General features: G+C 41.6%; 3 protein-coding genes across 6 annotated transcripts in view; 2 read left to right on the top strand and 1 right to left on the bottom strand.

Annotated features, from left to right (window-relative positions):
- Positions 1 to 3,546, bottom strand: part of LOC110493701 (protein kinase C alpha type) — a 217,197-nt gene extending 213,651 nt beyond the window's left edge. For 2 of the 3 annotated variants that reach the window (XM_036949695.1, XM_036949696.1), the window contains exons 1-2: positions 3,151 to 3,546; positions 2,113 to 2,144 (exon numbers count right to left, since the gene is read on the bottom strand). In XM_036949695.1, coding sequence (XP_036805590.1) covers positions 2,113 to 2,144; positions 3,151 to 3,317 — 199 coding nt within the window. In that variant the 5' untranslated portion in view covers positions 3,318 to 3,546. The remainder of the gene's footprint in view (positions 1 to 2,112; positions 2,145 to 3,150) is intronic. The other variant, XM_036949697.1, reaches the window with a different exon arrangement.
- A 5,921-nt stretch (positions 3,547 to 9,467) lies between these two features.
- Positions 9,468 to 12,867, top strand: LOC110493702 (beta-2-glycoprotein 1). The gene is made up of 8 exons (XM_021568116.2): positions 9,468 to 9,627; positions 9,800 to 9,979; positions 10,277 to 10,367; positions 10,451 to 10,527; positions 10,625 to 10,816; positions 11,349 to 11,528; positions 12,268 to 12,465; positions 12,721 to 12,867. The coding sequence occupies exons 1-8, from the start codon at positions 9,558 to 9,560 to the stop codon at positions 12,801 to 12,803; spliced, it is 1,071 nt and encodes a 356-aa protein (XP_021423791.1). The 5' UTR covers positions 9,468 to 9,557; the 3' UTR covers positions 12,804 to 12,867.
- A 384-nt stretch (positions 12,868 to 13,251) lies between these two features.
- On the top strand, positions 13,252 to 19,789 carry LOC110493703 (beta-2-glycoprotein 1). 2 transcript variants are annotated; one of them, XM_021568118.2, is made up of 8 exons: positions 13,252 to 13,710; positions 15,461 to 15,637; positions 17,588 to 17,684; positions 17,904 to 17,980; positions 18,316 to 18,369; positions 18,934 to 19,113; positions 19,265 to 19,462; positions 19,557 to 19,789. In XM_021568118.2, exons 1-8 carry the CDS (start codon positions 13,641 to 13,643, stop codon positions 19,610 to 19,612), a joined length of 909 nt encoding a protein of 302 aa, XP_021423793.2. In that variant the 5' UTR covers positions 13,252 to 13,640; the 3' UTR covers positions 19,613 to 19,789. The 2 variants fall into 2 exon arrangements, with proteins under 2 accessions (XP_021423793.2, XP_021423792.2); XM_021568117.2 differs by having other exon boundaries at positions 13,261 to 13,710; positions 18,316 to 18,504; positions 19,557 to 19,784.
- Positions 19,790 to 20,346: the final 557 nt, after the last annotated feature.

The following is a 20,346-nucleotide window of genomic DNA, read 5'->3' as shown; positions in this document are numbered from 1 at the left end:
TTTCACACTCAACAATTTCCCATGTGTATCAAGAATGGTCCACCACCCAAAGGACATCCAGCCAACTTGACACAACTGTGGGAAGCATTGGAGTCAACATGGGCCAGCTTCCCCTTGAAATACTTGACACCTTGAAGGGTCCATGCCACGATGAATTGAGGCTGTTCTGAGGTCAAAGGGGGGTTATCCTCAATATTAGTAAGGTGTTCCTAATGTTTTGTACACTCAGTGTATGTGCAGTATATATAGCCTATATACAGCTTAGAAACCTTTTATAAATCCTGGTAACTGGTACCTCGATAAAACATTTTCTTGAGACAAAAGTTCATCTTTTCTCAGCACGAGCACAGCCGACATTCTTCAGGTTTGAGTAATGCCCTGATGGGAATCGGTAAACAAGAAGTTTGAGAGTATTGATGGCACATGGAAGAGACACAGACCCAGTCTGACTAAGGAGACTTGGCAAACTACAGGCGAATGCCATTAACCCCTCTGACCTAGCCTGGTTGAAGCACAAGCAGATTCCGCTGCCAGGCTACAGTACACTATTCTAAGTCCCAAAGGGCACCCTATTCCCTATGTAGTGCACTACTTTTGACAGGGGCCCATGGGGCTTTGGTTTTGTAGAGAAAATCTCATAGTTCTATTTCCTTTACAAGGCCTATTTGAACTCTGGCATCCATGAGATTGCCATGTGTGATTTGATTTCATGTCAGTCTAGTTAGTCAGCTGAGAATAATGCATGCACATTCATTTCTCCATTTAATGTTTAGCAAGTAGTCCCCAAAACATCTAGGTCCGTCTTTCCAAGAGCTGAGGAGTGCATTGTAAATGTTCTCACTTTGATATCATAAATAACCATATTTTCTTTTATCGTAGACCATCAATTCATCACACAGACAACCACTAAACATCAAGATATCCCTTAGCATTAGCTGCATAAATCCAATTAAGATGATTTTAGTCTCAAAGTGCATTTGAAGAAACTCCTGAGACCTCAAACAAAAATGCCCGGAGAGTAATGACAGTTCAAAGTCTCTACGTTGCGAGTCATTGGCTTTTTAAAAATGTATAAATAACTATTTTTTCTTCTTTTTTTTTTTTAAAAGAGCTGCTTCAAACAACCTGACATGGTAATGAGATTGGGAAGGAAACAGAAAACAGTCAACATCAATCCATGCCATTTCTTTGAGTGATTAGACCTTCTGAGTGCTGTCACCGATACTTTAACCATTATTTTCTGTTATTTACGACTTCATATTCCAGTGTGTGTGTGTGTGTAAGGAAGACATCATACTCAAACAGCACAGACAAATGTAGGCCTACTGGTATATCTCAAACTCTTTGAAAGGTAACTCCAATAAAAATTACAACATTCTATAGTCAATGCAGGTGCAAATTTGAAAGTTGTGAAAATCCTGTGTAACTTCCGCCACATGTTTACTGTGAACACTAAGGCTGTACCTGCTTTAATTTACTGTTTTAACAGTTAGCCACTGTGGCTATGTGATCACCACCAGAGTGGTCTACCATCAAAAACAATGGAGAAAAACTCATCCCATCACATTATAATATGGAAATAGCTGTTCTACCATTAAGCCTACAGTAGCAGTCGATTTTCTGGTGTTCAATTAAGGCGTACTTTTGAAGACAAATGTTTATCCACTTGTCCGTCAGACAAGGAGGTGACTGAAAGTGTGTTGTTTTCTGATGCAAGAAACCACTTTACAAAACAAAATGCATTATTATTCCCATACCATTATTACAGGGAATCAGACAAATTATGCTCCCCTCTGCCTATTGGCTACTTCGCTTATTCAAGACCATCTCAAATTACAACACTGTCCCTTTAAGAAAAAAAGACTGTGCTGCACTCTGATGGGAGCTGCCTGTTCCTTGCAGCTTAGAGGGAACGGGAACATTGCCTACCTGTATCTCTCAAACTCTTTGAAAGGTAAGTAACTCCAATGCGAATTGCAACATTCTTTAGTCAATGCAAGTCAAATGGGCTGGTCCTCTTGAATTAATGCAGTACAAAAAACACACAAATGAGTATACACTGCATGGTGGAATGGAGCTGAGTGAATGGACGTCAATCAATTTAATTTTTACCTTGGCACTGGAATCCTTGCTTTCCAAATCCCCTGTGAAAACAGAGGAAAGTGAGGAATGAAATAACAAATAGCATTAAACTGACAAACACAAACAAACACGTTTACCATATCAAGCAGAGACAGCAGCAGTCTCCCAGACTTCTAAGTCTGTCTCAATTAAGGGCTTATTCGGTGGGAAATGTTGAATATTAAGCTCAAAATTGAGGCAAGACATCTAGAATACTAGCTCATTGAAATGCTGTGTGGATGAATAGGAAAGGGGGAGCACCTTTCATATCTTGCAAGAGGGGACATGGGGGATGAGAAGCCTGAGGGGTGTCGACTTCCCTTTAATATTGTTATTTTTCAGGTGGCTATGTTTTGCAAAGCAAACCTCGAGTAAGGTACTGTAGGATAGGCTGCAGTCAGAAGAGAAAAACAAATAGCCTAAACTGTTAAGATGTTTCCCAAGAATCATTACACATTACTTGGGAGTATTTTAGAGGCCATAGGTCGTAACTATAAAATTATGTTCACTCACTCAAGATGACCTCTCGCTCTGTAGCGATCAATACATGGTCAAGGAAACACAACCCCTTGAAGAGGAAGGTTGGTCAACATGGGTGCGTCTTCAACCACCCAACATCCCGAATAGTTACCACTTGTTACTTGTTTCGGTTTTAGAGCCTACATTTCGTTGGCATTTCAATATTTATCAAAAACACGAGGACTAGGATAAATACAACTTTTACAATTTGTAACAAACATTAAAGTAGGCGCGCTGTCAGTTACAATGTATAGTGTATCTAGCCCACTGTAGGCAGAAGGAATTCATTTTCTTTGGGCTTGCATTTCGAGGCACATTATTGTCAAATGTTGGTTTTAAGATGTCCAGCTTTGCCGTGGAAGACCAAACATTCCAGTAAGAAAATTATAAGTAACGGTGCAGCACAGTTAGCTATGTAGGGAAAGTGACAAGAGAATAGCTGGTTGAGAAGACAGCGGAGTTCTCCAATGTTCAACAGGCAGAGGCCATCTGGAGAGGAAACGCGCTTACCAGATAAAGTCGGTGCAGTGACTACAAAAAGTCGGCTGCTTGAAGAACCTTGCAGTGAATTTGTGGTCCTTCACTTCATGGACGTTCTTCTGCCTCAAAGCTCCTTTACGAGCAAACCCTTTCGCGAAGTCCCCGGTCCCCTCGTTGAATTGCGTGACATCAGCCATAGTCAAAAAGCAACGTTATTCCTCTCTATCCAATGTATATGCCTATTTAATCCAATGTATTTCCACGCCAACTGTCTTTTGCCACTGAGCAGGAGAGGCGGTCAGACTGTAACTGGACACACTGTTCTATCTATGGGCTTTCCCTTGCTGTCGCTACAACTACTTTTACTGACAGCTCCACACTGAGCGCTTTGCTTCCTTCTTTCACTTGAGCTGACGTCACTACAGTTAATCGCCTGGTGGGAGGGCAACTGTCTGTTGGAATTTGGAAGATTGGAGCGTCACCCAGTGGTGTAAAAGATACTGGCAAATGTTTGGGTTAAAACTATTTACTTGAAGAGAAACTACATATCAGTCATATCATAGTCAGTGCGTGACTTGGCTAAAATGTATCTATTATGGAGTTCCTGCACCTAAATTCAAACAGAACCAGCGGCCAAAATGAGTACCGGCACCTAAGTCAAGCACTGATCATAGGCATCACATTTTTATCCAATGTGTTATGTATGGCTTATTAGGGACAGTTCGACATTTACTGTGGGGGAGGGTCATATTTTCACATGACCCTCCCCTAATGTTTACAATCACAAATAACAATAACAGTACTGCCCTACAAAGGCAACACCTTATCTATGTTTTTTTAACTGCAAAATCTCACTTCAAAGTCTTTTTCTGTCTAGACAGACAACAATTTCTGATATATTCTGATTAACTGGCTTGTTCTTCTGTCAGGAAACTAAATACCACATTGACACAACCTGATTTGTTTCACCTGTCCTTGTGCTTGTCTCCACCCCCTTCCAGGTGTCACCCATCTTCCCCACTTTTCCCCTGGGTTTCTTTCTGTCTGTTTGTGTCAGTTTGTCTTGTTTGTTTTAGTCAACCAGTGGTTTCGCAGCTCTTGGTTTGCACAAGTATCTCGTTTTGGCCTCCTGGTTTTGACCTTTGCCTGTCCTGACTCTGCCTACCTGACCACTCTGCCTCTGCCTACCTGATCACTCTGCCTCTGCCTACCTGACCCCTCTGCCTCTGCCTACCTGATCACTCTGCCTCTGCCTACCTGACCACTCTGCCTCTGCCTACCTGATCACTCTGCCTCTGCCTACCTGATCACGCTGCCTCTGTCTACCTGATCACTCTGCCTACCTGACCACTCGGACTCTGCCTACCTGATGCCTCTGCCTACCTGATCACTCTGCCTCTGCCTACCTGACCACTCTGACTCTGCCTACCTGACCACTCTGACTCTGCCTACCTGATCACTCTGCCTCTGCCTACCTGACCACTCTGACTCTGCCTACCTGATCACTCTGCCTGTCTACCATCCTGTACCTTTGCCACTACTCTGGATTATCGACCCCTGCCTGCCTTGACCTGTTGTTGCTATAAACATTGTTACTTCAACACAGTCTGCACTTGGGTCTTACCTGATACCACATTAATCAGATAATACCTGGCCATTACAAAAGATCAAATATTTCGGACCAAATTCGAAGTAACTGCATTTTGCCTTTGTAGGGCTTATATACGTGGATATCGACTTTACCACTTCAGCATGCTTTGGTGGCAGAGTCAATGCCATGCAGTCCTATTGCCAGTAGGTTGGGGGTTTGCCGACCACCACAGATGAGCCCACTTTCCTTTCCTATTTCATTAGGCCTACTCTGTGGTCAGAGCAAGCTGAAGACCATGATCAGCTACCGGGAAATCAGAGTTTCAACATTTTGATGCCATATTTACAATTATACAAAATATATGCAATAGATGTTCCACCAACAGATGTCTGTGTCAGTGCAACACAACCACTAAACAAAGTCTACCGACTTCAGGCACTTCAATATCATGGTTTGAGTTTTCAACACCATAATAAATAGACCATGTCGATCCCGAAAAACACCAAATATATTCCTCCCCACCTTGTAGGCTTACCAGGTATCGAAGACTTGTCTTGACAATCTCACCTTGTAGGCTTACCAGGTATCGAAGACTTGTCTTGACAATCTCACCTTGTAGGCTTACCAGGTATCGAAGACTTGTCTTGACAATCTCACCTTGTAGGCTTACCAGGTATCGAAGACTTGTCTTGACAATCTCACCTTGTAGGCTTACCAGGTATCGAAGACTTGTCTTGACAATCTCACCTTGTAGGCTTACCAGGTATCAAAGACTTGTCTTGACAATCTCACCTTGTAGGCTTACCAGGTATCGAAGACTTGTCTTGACAATCTCACCTTGTAGGCTTACCAGGTATCGAAGACTTGTCTTGACAATCTCACCTTGTAGGCTTACCAGGTATCGAAGACTTGTCTTGACAATCCCCGAATGTCATTAAACTTTTTGTTAGTGTTTTGTAACAGATATCTATTTCCATTAACCAAATGTCGACTGCACAGTTTGGATTGCTTGATTGATCTGTCAGTTAACGTATTTCCATTGTGGTCCATATTTTTTTACATACATGCATACACAAATAGATACATACTGTATATAGATACAGACACATTACAGAGATAGACACGTTACAGAGATACAGACACGTTACAGAGATACAGACACGTTACAGAGATACAGACACGTTACAGAGATACAGACACGTTACAGAGATACAGACACGTTACAGAGATACAGACACGTTACAGAGATACAGACACGTTACAGAGATACAGACACGTTACAGAGATACAGACACGTTACAGAGATAGACACGTTACAGAGATACAGACACGTTGCAGAGATACAGACACGTTGCAGAGATACAGACACATTACATAGATACAGACACGTTACATAGATACAGACACGTTACATAGATACAGACACGTTACATAGATACAGACACGTTACATAGATACAGACACGTTACATAGATACAGACACGTTACATAGATACAGACACGTTGCATAGATACAGACACGTTGCATAGATACAGACACGTTGCAGTGATACAGACACATTACAGTGATACAGACACATTACAGGGATACAGACACATTACAGGGATACAGACACATTACAGAGATACAGACACATTACAGAGATACAGACACATTACAGAGATACAGACACGTTACATAGATACAAACACGTTACATAGATACAGAGATACAGACACATTACAGAGCTACAGACACATTACATAGATACAGACAAGTTACAGTGATACAGACACGTTACATAGATACAGACACGTTGCATAGATACAGACACGTTGCATAGATACAGACACGTTGCAGTGATACAGACACGTTGCAGTGATACAGACACATTACAGGGATACAGACACATTACAGGGATACAGACACATTACAGGGATACAGACACATTACAGAGATACAGACACATTACAGAGATACAGACACATTACAGAGATACAGACACGTTACATAGATACAAACACGTTACATAGATACAAACACGTTACATAGATACAGAGATACAGACACATTACAGAGCTACAGACACATTACAGAGCTACAGACACATTACATAGATACAGACAAGTTACAGTGATACAGACAAGTTACAGTGATACAGACACATTACAGAGATACAGACACATTACAGAGATACAGACACATTGCATAGATACAGATAAAAAAGGTTATACTGTTCACACATTAGCCAGCTTTTCACATTGTTTTAAAAAGTGGTTATGTTCGGTATGGCTTTGAGTTGTTGTGGTAGTTTGTTCCACTAAACAACGCTGGTATATAAAATTGTGTTCTTACCAGATAGACACTTATTTTTAAAACAGTGAATATTAGTCTCTTCCTCTGATATTATTCTGGAGGACATTATTAACAAATGAAAAATAGTTGGATAGGTACCTGGGGGCTGAGTCTGTGATAATGCTGTGGACTATACCATGTTGAATTAATAGTACTCTTTTTTTCTCCACAGATAGCCAGCCTAGCTGCCTAAAATGCTCGACATCGAGATGAGTGTGAATAGGGAGTACAAGTACAATTCTTACGAGCTTGTTTTGGCTGGTCTGTAGCTTAATTTTTTACGTTTGGGGCTGCTGGTGAACCATGATGTGCAGGCATAATCAAATTGACACTGGACTGGCACACTTGCCATAGCCTTTAGGGTGTCTATTGCTAGGTTTCCATCCAATTGGCAACAGATTTTCATGCTGTCATTCTAAAATCTGCATTAAAAAAAAGATGCACATTTTCCAGTCAGAGTTGTGTTTCCGTCAAATCGACTAAAAGTCTGTGCATAAATAGGTAGCGCACATAAAAATAACTTTTCGATTAAATTCCCATGTGTCAAAAAAACAACAACAAATTAAATAGGTTTCCATCGCATTTTCAACTCTAGGCCTACTGATGGATTTGTCACAAATTTGTTTTGCGTAGGTATAGCGAATGTGCCCATTCTGGTATTGGCACATGTGCTCTATCCAATAGCACGCAGATATAGTGCAGGTATCACCCACCTACATGATGAGATTATTATGGACAAAATTGCGAGATTATTTTGATTTGTCAACTGTCAACCAGACTCATCACCGTGCACTTTCACCACCCTGTGAAGTTCATTATAACCTGTTTAATTTGTTGCCTAACAAACGGCATGCTTTCCTGAGTCCTAGTGGGAGAACCACACAAAATACCACAAAAGCATTCCCAACGCCATTTCTCGAATAAGGAATTTTACTGACACGAAAAGATCCTACCCTGTTTAGCGTATTTTGTTTTGTCAACATTTGGAAAGTTTGCCAAATAAATTAGCTGTTTCCATAAAACGTTTTATCCAACATGTACGCTTGGCTGGATACCTGGTTAAACCATTTTGAGGATGCTGGAGTTATATTTTGGTCGAACGTGTGAATGACTTTTGAAGTAGACTAATCAGATTTAAAACATTGTGACTGGTTGTGTTAATGCCAGATATAAAAGGTCATACATTTGAAAATCAAATGAGAAATATTTCGGTTGTATTGAAGGGTTAGATTCTAGGTGCGTGAGGAATAGCCGCTCAGTCCGACAAGGAATGCGTTTGAAACTTTCCTGAATAACCGGGAGCATATGTTATTCTAATGACATTTTCACTGCAGCCTAGAGTAGAACTGTGTACTCACTTTAAAACAATAAAGCAATTATTGATTGCACTGTGGTGTTGTAGGCTAGTCTATGTAGGATAATTGTGTTGTCCCTAAACAAGATCAATAGGGATGCTGCAATGATGCCTCTCCGCAGCCTCTCAGCTATGCCTATTTGTTCTTGTGGATTCATATTATAAATCGATGCCGTTTTGAATGCTCTTATGTGTGGTATGATAGCTATTGCAGATCTGGAAAAACGATCCACTTACCGCTATTGTCACTATGAATGGTGGATAGAGGCCCGGATTAACAGTTAGACCGGTAGACTACATTGACCTGTGGTATAGTAAAAATTAGCACGTGGAAAAGCGTAGAGCATACGGGAAGTACCAAAACACCTTAATATAGGGGAGGGTGCATGCAAGCAGAGGAGGAAATATGGCTTGGATGGAAGAAATGATATGGCAAATGTAAACCAAGGAAAAAAGGGACTTTTCAGTACATGTCAGACTACAGTTGTCTGCGACCTCAGTGCTTTTCTCTCCCAATTCCTAAAAAGTATCTGTGTCCCACTGTTGTCCTCATATTTATGATAGTTAGCCTTGTAGCAGTCGTAAGGGCAGGACTTCAGCAGAAGGCAAGACGGGTGTTAGTGCTCAAAGTGTTGATGTAAATAGTTGTCTTGGTGATCCGAAGGTGCCATGTAATGCTAAATATCAAGCTAATACATTAGTAGCAGATGAACAATATACTGTATACATTGGGCAATGGCCAAAATAAATACCATCTGAACCAGGCTTAACCTGTCCTATCTGAAAGACACAGGTAGGGCAAGACTGCACAGCCGCCCCTTTAGAAACCAAATCGAATTCGAATGACATTTAAAAAAAAAACAGTATTAGCATTAGTATTACCGTGATGAAACCTGTATTTTATACAGCTTTTACATGTTATGATTGGGAGTCATTGTCGTGCGGGCGTACGTGTCTGTGTGTATGTGTACTGAGTGAAAGTTGTCCTTCAACTCGGAGTAAACATGCATGTGCTTTGAACTTTGGGTTCAATCAATGGAAGCCTATTTCAGACGATCTGATTGGATCAGACTTTCAGGGCTTTTGAACGGACCGTCTACATTTTCCACCGTCCACTGCCGGGAGAACGGACACAGTCTCTCTCAACCCCGCAAAAGATGAACCCAACCCTGGCTTTGCTGCTGCTCTGCCAGCTTGCCTTGTATACGTCAGTGACATCCAAGAAAGGTATGGCGCAAATGATTTGATTACGTCAGTATTTTTCAATTACAGAATATATACTACAGTGTTGGTTTCAAAAGACTCAGTAACCTATGCTTTAGCCGTGTTTCCAATGTGTTTTTATATCATTTACGGCGCAGCGTTATGTTTGTCTATCAATATTCCCATTTATCCTCAGTATGTGGCCACCCACCCGTGACCGACGGTATAGATACACTGGGTCTAAAGCGTGAGTACGAGATTGGAAAAGAGGTGACCCTGGTGTGTGAGCGGGGATACACACCTGGGAAAGCCAAGACTGCCAGGATCACCTGCTTGGCCTCGGGAGAGTGGACCAAAGTGGACCTTGTGTGTTCTCGTAAGTTCCAACCCATTCACAAAACATCCATTACATAATGTGAAGCATAAATTCAGGTAAATTGTTGGGTTTTCCAGATTTCCTGCTTATTTGTCCCTTGATTCAAGGAATCTTCCAACTGGGATTTCTGGAAAACCTGGGAATGTTTCTGAGAATTCCGGAACCCTAAAGTCACATATACAGTACCATGGACAGTCCAGACTTTAGCAAGGGGATAGGGATATGGTAATATATTTTATTAACAACATAAAAGGCATAAATCATATCCACGTGAATCTTATACATTTTTTGACACAGCAAAGATGTGTCCTCTCCCCAAGCCTATGCAAAAGCCAGGGATGATTGACGTGCCATTCAAGAGTGTGCTCAACTACACATGTGATGATGGGTGAGGGAAATTCAGTGTGGTTTAGTTCTGACTACATTTAGCTGACTCTGCATCTCAGACCAATAAGAATTTGTGTTCTTCAGGTACGTCATGATAGGAGCCAATGAGAGTGTGTGTTTACACGACGGTACCCTCAGTGCACCACCACCAATGTGTAAAGGTATACCATACCTCAAGAATGTAACATTGCTTTTCTCCATAGTTTGTCTAAATATGAAAATGTAGTCTAAATTATTTAAAATATTTCTTCCCTGCAGCTGTGAGTTGTGCTCTGCCTCAAGCACCTATGCATGGTAAAATTGTCTATGACAATAAGAAGTTCACTGGCAATGAAATCCAGTACGGACAGAGTTGGACGTATGAGTGTTTGCCACCAAGAGCTCCTATTGGTAACGAGAGAGGATCGTGCTTGGCCAGTGGAAACGTGACTGAGCCACCGGTATGCAAGGGTAGGTGCAGACAGTGGCAGCATAAGCCAAATGGTTGGTGAACAAATCTAATTGGTTGAGAAGTTTTTGGTTGAACCACTGATAAATTATCAATGATCTTTTAGGTCACTTTATTACATGGATCTAGCCTTTTGGGGCCCTACTTGAGATTTGGTTGCCCCCCAAAAATGTTGTATAGTTAATTCCCTGCAATTCTTCCCATTTTGCCAAGGGGTGGAGATCATTTAAAAAAAAAAAAATTAAAAGCTCATTTCCTGCAATTCTACCCATTTTGCCATTACTTATGCCATGTTAATGATATCTGAGTGAGAGTGACTAACAAAATCAATAGGGGCCCCTTGGAGGTCAGCAAATTTATTTGGCAAACTTTCCAAATGTTGACAATTGATACATTTGCATAATCCATCTTCCTCTGTTTATGCCTTAATTTAATTATTTTGAATTTAGATTAACCCTGACAATATTACTTGAAATAGGTTATTGCATTGTTAATGCACTTTCACTAGCCCATGACTTTTCTGACCTGTTGCAGAGGTGAGTTGCTCCATCCCACCAACGATAGACCACGGCATCATCACCTTTGCTGTGATGAGGGAGGTTGGCTACAAGGAGAAGGTCAAGTACCAGTGCCAGGAACACTACGTTCTGGACGGCTCTGAGGAAATACAGTGTCAGAATACAGGCAACTGGTCCACTTTGCCTGTTTGCAGAGGTGAGTCAATGAGTCAGTGTAGGGTGAAGTTGCCCTTAGACCCTGATCTTTGGTCAGTTTTGCATTTCCCTCACTAATGGTTAAGGTTAGGATTGGGGGAGAGGAAGCTGACCCTATAACTGTACATAGAGGAGGCTGGTGGGAGAAGCTATAGGAGGACAAGCTCATTGTAATGGCTGGAATGGTTTAAATGGAACGGTATCAAACACATCAAACATATGGAAACCACATGTTGGACTCTGTTCCGTATATTCCATTCCAGCCATTACAATGAGCATGTCCTCCTATAGTGCCTCCCACCAGCCTCCTCTGCTGTATATAGGGGAAAGTTCACACCCGAGCTATTGAGTCATAGAAAAGGTTGCACTGTTGTTACTCTTGTGGGAATGTCACTTGTGTGTGTCTGTATACCAAACCAGCTTGTTGACTTACATGTGAGTAGATGTGTATCAGCAACCATTTATTTCATCTTTGATGACTGAAATGATTGCGTAATGAGAGCGTACTGCCGTTGTGCCTTTGAGCAAGGCACTGCATTCCCAAAACTTCTCCGGGGTCGCTGCTGTGTGGCTGACCATGTGTTGCTCCCAACCTATTGTGTACGTGGTGTGTCAGTTTGGGTACTGATATAGAAGAAAATTAAAGAATTTCCATGATCTATTTCATTTCATTCTATTCCAATTCTATTCAATTCTAAACTGAGAGTTATGTTGCTTTGCTTGTCGTCGCTTTACTGCAGCCCCCTGTAAAGTTAACATCAACAGAGGTCGCATCTTCTACAACGCCAAGAAGATCTGGATTGGGGATCTGAAACCCAATAGAGTCCTTCATGGGGAGTCTGTTGTGTTCTACTGTCTGAACAAGGAGCTGAAGTGTGGCATTCCAGTAGCAAGTCAGTGCATCGACGGCACACTCAATACCCCAGAATGTTTTAAAGGTGAGGCCTGTCGTACCAAGATAACATGGTCACGTTCATTATGGCATTTTACAACGTAAATCAAAAATGAGTGTTTCTTATTAGTCTCTCCATGTTTCAGTCCATTTTCTTCCATTTGATGACTAATGAACACGACCCAGAATAAAAATGTGTTGTGGTCCCATTTTGAAAGCTTCCCAAACGCTGCTTAGCTGAGTCCTCAATATTCGCACCACTAAAATGCCAAATGTGTTTGTGTGTCTGTCTTTCTCTTAGAACCAGGCAAGATGGAGTACACCCTCAAGCCCAAATCACTTCCATCTGAGATTGCGACGTGTCCTGCCGACCTCACAAAATAAACACAATACAAAGAGGAAGAATACGGCAAATAAATGACAAATAAACATGACTTTTTTAAAATGATCTGTTTTAGCAGTCTAATTACTTTGTGTCGAAATAATCTAGCCTTGCTTTGCTAATAACCTGTCATATCCATAACTTTAATGAGCCTGAATTTGATTGCCTGTTTAGTATAGTACATGATGTCTGAAAACAACACTAGATGTCAGTATAGGATTATAGTATTTGGAAGCTCTGCTCATACACAAAGGGCTCTGCAGTTTTGGGAGAGAAAAACAAGTTACTTTTTAACTCAGAGTAAACAAACCTTTGTTTTGACTTGAACTCGGTATCTGACTGAACTCTTGCAATTTTGCAACAAGAACATCAAACACAAACTGTATGAGATTACAAATTGCATGTCCTTCCAGGTTAACGGATACAACCCCACAAGTAAAGATTTCATAGTGGTAGGTCTGCGTATGTAGATCTACACCACTGCATCATCTAGCCACATCAATGTTATAGTGCTAGAATAGTTTCAGTCAACTTTATTGTACCACATAAATGGATTGAAAGCACATTCTATTTCGCAGACATGGTTTGATGAAGATAACTTGTTGATGTGTACTAGGAATAGGGGTGGGGCATATAACCAGTAAGGCTCACAAAGGTCTGGTGTGTTACGGTGAATTACAAAAATACTAAAAGACCCCGAGGTTGCCTCATTCTGCGTTGTCATCGACTCTTATCTATATACCCTGAGTAACATGAAAAGTTGGGAGCTCCAACGACATTCAGATTTTTTTTACCCTTGAAAGCAGAGAGGAGAGGACACTCTCTCCACACCACAGACAATGGCCCCAAGTCTGTCTTTGCTGCTGATCTGTCTGCTTGCCTTGTATACACCAGTGACATCCAAGAAAGGTACAGTATCTATTAATACATAATCTACACTGAACAAAAATATAAGCGCAACATGCAACAATTTCAACAATTTCACTGAGTTACAGTTCATATAAGGAAATCAGTACATTTAAATAAATTCCTTCTGTCCTAATCTATGGATTTCACATGACTGGGAATACAGATATGCATCTATTCGTCACAGACAACCGTTGAAAAAAATTTAGGGGCGTGGATCAGAAAACCAGTCCGTATCTGGTGTGACCACCATTTTTCCTCATGCAGTGCGACACCATCTCCTTCGGATAGAGTTGATCAGGCTGTTGATTGTGGCCTGTGGAATGTTGTCCCATTCCTCTTCAATGGCTGTGCGAAGTTGCTGGATATTGGCGGGAACTGGAACACGTTGTCGTACACATCGATTCAGAGCATTCCAAACGGGCTCAATGGGTGACATGTCTGTTGAGTATGCAGGCCATGAAAGAACTGGGACATTCTTAGCTTCCAGGAATTTTGTACAGATCCTTGCGACATGGGGCCGTGCATTATCATGAGATGATGACGGCAGAATGGCACGACAATGGGCCTTGCCACAATATCTCTTTGTATTCAAATTATCATGGATAAAATGCTATTGTGTTCGTTGTCCGTAGCTTGTGCCTGCCCATACCATAACCCCACCACCACCATGGGGCACTTTGACAACGTTGACATCAGCGAACCGCTCACCTGCAAAACGCCATACATGCCCAATACAGTTGAAACCAGGATTCATTCTTGAAGAGCACACTTCTCCAGCATGCCAGTGGCTATCGAAGGTGAGCATTTGCGATGCCAAACTGCAGTCAGGTCAAGGCCCTGGTGAGGACAACGAGCACGCAGATGAGCTTCCCTGAGACAGTTTCTGACAGTTTGTGCAGAAATTCTTTGGTTGTGCAAACCCACAATTTAATCAGCTGTCTGGGTGGCTGGTCTCAGACAATCCCGCAGGTGAAGAAGCTGGTTGTGGAGGTCCTGGGCTGACATTGTTACACGTGGTCTAAGGTTGTGAGGCCAGTTGGATGTACTGCCAAATTCTCGATAAAGATGTTGGATTATGGTAGAGAAATTAACATTCAATTGCATGCTCCCTCAAAACTTGAGCCATCCGTGTTGCGTGACAAAACTGCAGATTTTAGCGTGGCCTTTTATTGTCCCCAGCACAAGATGCACCTGTGTAATGATCATGCTGTTAAATCAGCTTCTTGATATGCCACACCTGTCAGATGGATGGATTATCTTGGCAAAGGAGAAATGCTCACTAACGGGGATGTAAACAAATTAGTGCAATACACTTGAGAGATAAGATTTTTGTACTTATGAAACACTGCTGGGATTTTTTATTTCAGCTCATGAAACATGGGACCAACACTTTACATGTTGTGTTTATATGTTTGTTCAGTATGTCCCAGTTTTGGCCTATTGATTTTAGTAGCCTTTTGTGTTTCTGTGCTGTATGCTGTTCAATATTGCTACGTACTCTCAGAGTGGGCTTGTGTCATGTTGACGAATACTTTCAGTTACTGTCAGCTGAAAGTAAAAATACACTTTATTTTAATAGTCCACCTACCTTTATGCTCAACAAACTATCACTCGACTACAAGTAACATGCCTGGGGAGTTGCACCGGCACTTCTTTGGTTAATCTGTGTCCATGTTTATTTCTGTGTCTGTGTGTGTTTCTGTGTGTGTATGTTTTATTGACCCATCCCGTTATCTGTCTGCCCCCTCAGAATGTGGCCGCCCGTCCCTGGGTGACGGTATGGACCTGGAGGGGCTCCAGAGGGTGTACTCCCCCGGAGACGTGGTGGTGCTGTCTTGTAAACAAGGATATTCACCCACCTCAGGCTCTCGCACAATCATCTGCACTGCTAGTGGACAATGGACCAAGTCTAGACTCAAGTGCTCAAGTAGGTCGCTGTTATAAAGTTGGACCAAAAACAGTAGTACTGTTCATGTATCATCATTTGATCCTCATAAAAACATTCCAAGTATTATCAGTTGATACTCAATATATTCCATGTATTATCAGTTAATACTCAGTATATTCCATGTATTATCAGTTGATACTCAGTATATTGCAAGTATTATCAGTTGATACTCAGTATATTCCATGTATTGTCAGTTGATACTCAGTATATTCCATGTATTGTCAGTTAATACTCAGTATAGTCCATGTATTGTCAGTTGATACTCAGTATATTACAAGTATTATAAGTTGATACTCAATATATTACAAGAATGATCAGTTGATACTCAATATATTACAAGAATGATCAGTTAATACTCAATATATTACAAGTATTATCAGTTGATACTCAGTATATTCCATGTATTATCAGTTGATACTCAATATATTGCAAGTATGATCAGTTGATACTCAGTATATTCCATGTATTATCAGTTGATACTCAGTATATTCCATGTATTATCAGTTGATACTCGGTATATTCCATGTATTATCAGTTGATACTCAGTATATTACAAGTATTATCAGTTGATACTCAATATATTACAAGTCTGGTCAGTTGATACTCAGTATATTGCATGTATTATCAGTTCATACTCAGTATATCCCATGTATTATCAGTTGATACTCAGTGTATTCCATGTATTATCAGTTGCTACTCAGTATATTAGTATTATTATAAGTATTATCAGTTGATCAGTTGGTATTCTTCACACTGGGGCCCCACAGGGGTGTGTACTTAGGTCCCTCCTGTATTCCCTGTTTACCCACGACTGCGAGGCCAAACACGACTCCAGCACCATCATTAAGTTTGCTGACGACACAACAGTGGTAGGCCTGATCACCGACAACGATGAGACGGCCTATAAAGAGGAGGTCAGAAAACTGGCAGTGTGGTACCAGGACAACAACCTTTCCCTCAATGTGAGCAAGACAAAGGAGCTGATTGTGGACTACAGGAAAAGGTGGGCCGAACAGGCCCCCATTAACATAGACGGGGCTGTAGTGGAGAAGGATCGAGAATTTCCAGTTCCTTTGTGTCCACATCACCAACGAACTAACATGGTCCAAACATACCAAGACAGTCGTGAAGAGGGCACGACAAAACCTTTTCCCCCTCTGGAGACTGAAAAGATTTGGCATGGGTCCCCAGATCCACCCCCGAGAGCATCCTGACCGGTTGCATCACCGCCTGGTATGACAACTGCTCGGCATCTGACTGTAAGGCGCTACAGAGGGTAGTGCGAACGGCCCAGTACATCACTGTGGCCAAGCTTCCTGCCATCCAGGACCTGTATAATAGGCGGTGTCAGAGGAAAGCCCATAAAAATGACAGAGACTCCTGTCACCCAAGTTATAGACTGTTTTCTCTGCTACCGCACGGCAAGCAGTACCAGAGCGCCAAGTCTAGGACCAAAAGGCTCCTCAACAGCTTCTACCTCCAAGCCATTAGACTGCTGAACAATTCATAAAAATCGCCCCTGGACATTTTTACATTTACCCCCCAACCCCTGTACACTTCAGCTACTCACTGTTTATTATCTATGCATGGTCACGTCGCCCCCACCTACATGTACAGATTACCTCAACTAGCCTGTACCCCCGCACACTGACTCGGTACCTGCACCCCCTGTATATATCCTCGTTACTGTTATTCTTATTGTGTTACTTTTTATTATTACTTTTTATTTTAGTCTACTTGGTAAATATTTTCTTCTTCTTGAACTGCACTGTTGGTTAAGGGCTTGTAAGTAAGCATTTCACGGTAAAGTCTACACTTGTTGTATTCGGCGCATGTGGCAAATAGTTTGATTTGATTTTGATTTGATTTGATACTCATTGATGGAACTGTTGAGCATTGCTGACTGATTATTTTGTACTTCTGACGCAGCAAAGAGTTGCTCCTTCCCAGAAGCATTGGACCACGGAGACATGGAGTTTGTGGACATTGTCTACCAGAGTACCATCAACTACACCTGCCACGAGGGGTATGGGGAATACCGTTTACAAATTCTATTTTCGTGTCTCATTGACGACTGGTCACCTCTCTGTGCTGTCAAAGTCTATAACGTGTTGTTGTATCAAACACATGTAAAGTAGGTCAACGTTGAAATCACTGTATACCCATACACCTAATATAGTGTCTACTTGATGTTTGTTTTTTTATTATCACATAATTTGACAGATTACGGTAATGTTGTCTACAGGTATACCCTGCAAGGAGCCAGTACCATTGAGTGCTTGCATGACGGTCAATGGAGTGATCCACCACCGACGTGCACACGTAAGCGTCTGCCTTATACTGAAATGCATAGCTACTCTAGCACTGAACAGTAATGATTCAGCATGATCTCACATTGATAATGCATACAAACTCACATTGACAATTACAAATCTATAAGCACAATGTAAACGTGGCCTCATTGCTGTAACTGTAAAGAGCATTCTACAATGTGTAAAATGGAGATTTGAATAATGGCTTTACTGTAGGCTATATTATTCATATTCATATGTTACATCGTATGTCTCTGATTAAAAAAAAATATAGAGAATATCACGTATTTGGATCAAATGTGCTTGATTAATGAGCATGTGAATGAAATCTCTCTCCTCTGTTAGCGGTGACGTGTGGTCTTCCTCCAATACCTAAATATGGGAAAATAGTCTACGACAGTAAGTTCACAGGCAACATGACGGTGTTTGGTTTTGGGGGGACCTACGAGTGTTTCCCTCCACTTGTCCTCATAGGCAATGAGAGGGGATCGTGCAGCACTAACGGAGACTGGACTGAGCCACCAGAATGTAAATGTAGGTACAGTATTATCAGTCAAAGTCTCTGATCTGTTGTATTGCTGCAGGTAGCCTAGAGCAGGGATGGGTCACTTTGATGGTGGTGGGGGCTGGTTTAACTACCCATGCCGACAAGGTGAAAAATCTGTCGATGTGCCCTTGAGCAAGGCACTTAACCCTAATTTTCTACAGGGGCCCTGTATGTGACAATAAAACATCTTTATATTTATTGCTGAACACTTCATGTCACCTCCGTAAAAGGTGCCATCCATAACTTTTGTAAACTGAGGTGGATGGTTATTGGCTCGTGTATCCGTTTGTTACTTTTCGTTTTGGCCAGACATGTTTGTGATACCTCTGAGGAAATGAAGTGATTTGCTTTGTGGATGAAGTTAAAGTGGTATTCTGACCACACACTAGCCCCGACTGACCTCTGTTTGTTTCCAGTGGTGACCTGTTCAGCTCCAACAGACATCAACAACGGCTACATGAATATTCATGATAAGAGGGAGTACGGCTTCAAGGAGACGGTCAGATATGGATGTAATATAGACTATGTCCTGGATGGGCCTGTGGAGATCGAATGTCTCCAAACAGGGGATTGGTCAATAAAGCCAGCTTGCAGGGGTAGGACCACCAATTTTGTGACAATTTTGTAATTTTGCTTTGTTTTAATACATTGTTTTACCTATCAAATCAGTGTTTTTGAATAGCTGAATGTTGCTGTTTTTTTTATTCTAAATTCTTATTCATCATAATTTCCCTCTTTGTTCCACAGTTCCCTGCAAGGTAGATATTAAAAGAGGACGCATCCTTTACAATGGAAGGACATTTTGGATAAAGGATTTCGAGCCCAATAAAATCTCACATGGGGAAGTCCTCTCGGTCTACTGTATGAACAAGGAAAAGAAGTGTGGCTATGCAGTGTCAACCCAGTGCATCGATGGAAATCTCAAGATCCCAGAATGCTTTGAAGGTGTGTTTTTTTTTCTTGCTAGCTATTTTCGCTGTAAAAAAAATAACAACATTACCATCAAGTCTTCATGATGTGTGGGTGTTTTCCTTTCTAGAACCAAGTGATAAATTCAACGATGATTCCCTGCCATCTGAGATAGCCCAGTGCTGAAACTCAACTGTTCATGACAAAGCAAATCGAGACCGAGAACATTGATTGCCTGAATTAAATGTCAATAAAACCATGTGTATATCTATGTAATGCTATGTATTTGTTCCTCGGGAAAAAAATTCTGTAGAGATCAAATTTTACGATGAATAAAAAAATACTGTTTTCTTGTAGATGGTTTAACCCAACATCTTACCCAATAACAGTAGAAGTTTAATTTACAAAGGATGTCACATGATGTCAGTGTTGTACAGCTGTGAGATACTCTGTCAGGTCAAGTGGTCAGGAAAATCTCAAACATGCATGTATGCAAACACACACACACACACACACACAAAACTCATTGCTACACCACAGACACACTGTAGACAGAGGGGACGAGAGAGAAAAGGGGCATAAAAAGCGAGAGAGCAAACAAGTGACAAGGGGAGATAGAGAGCGAGACAGAGAAGTCAGAGAAGACAAGTCAGCTCCCAAAATAATACATTTCTACTACAAAACAGAACTCTACCTTCCTATCCAGTGATTCATATGATAACCATACAGTCGACTGCAAGGCGGCCACAGTGCAACCCCATCCCGGTAACCCAAACCGCTTTGCATGTCTATTCTAACAGAGATTAGCCCTTAGTTGCTCTTGCCCTGCTATGCGGTTTGTTTGATCCGCTGTCCTTGGCCGTCAGCTGGTGGCCAGAACTATTCCCCCCCCTCGCGGGGGCGGCCGGTTGATTGTACTG

The sequence above is a fragment of the Oncorhynchus mykiss genome, chromosome 17 (genome assembly GCF_013265735.2).
Source record: "Oncorhynchus mykiss isolate Arlee chromosome 17, USDA_OmykA_1.1, whole genome shotgun sequence".
Lineage (NCBI taxonomy): Eukaryota > Metazoa > Chordata > Actinopteri > Salmoniformes > Salmonidae > Oncorhynchus > Oncorhynchus mykiss.
The sequence above is the reverse complement of the archived record's forward strand: the minus strand, read 5'-3'. Positions and strand labels throughout refer to the sequence as shown.

Bases quoted from the DNA above. Each gene is read 5' to 3' on its own strand.
- LOC110493702 (XM_021568116.2), top strand. From the start codon at position 9,558: ATGAACCCAACCCTGGCTTTGCTGCTGCTCTGCCAGCTTGCCTTGTAT. The intron at 9,980-10,276 runs GTAAGTTCCAAC...TTTTTGACACAG, and splicing joins AGTGGACCTTGTGTGTTCTC to CAAAGATGTGTCCTCTCCCC. The intron at 12,466-12,720 runs GTGAGGCCTGTC...TCTTTCTCTTAG, and splicing joins TACCCCAGAATGTTTTAAAG to AACCAGGCAAGATGGAGTAC.
- LOC110493703 (XM_021568117.2), top strand. From the start codon at position 13,641: ATGGCCCCAAGTCTGTCTTTGCTGCTGATCTGTCTGCTTGCCTTGTAT. The intron at 18,505-18,933 runs GTAGGTACAGTA...GTTTGTTTCCAG, and splicing joins TGAGCCACCAGAATGTAAAT to TGGTGACCTGTTCAGCTCCA. The intron at 19,114-19,264 runs GTAGGACCACCA...TTTGTTCCACAG, and splicing joins AATAAAGCCAGCTTGCAGGG to TTCCCTGCAAGGTAGATATT.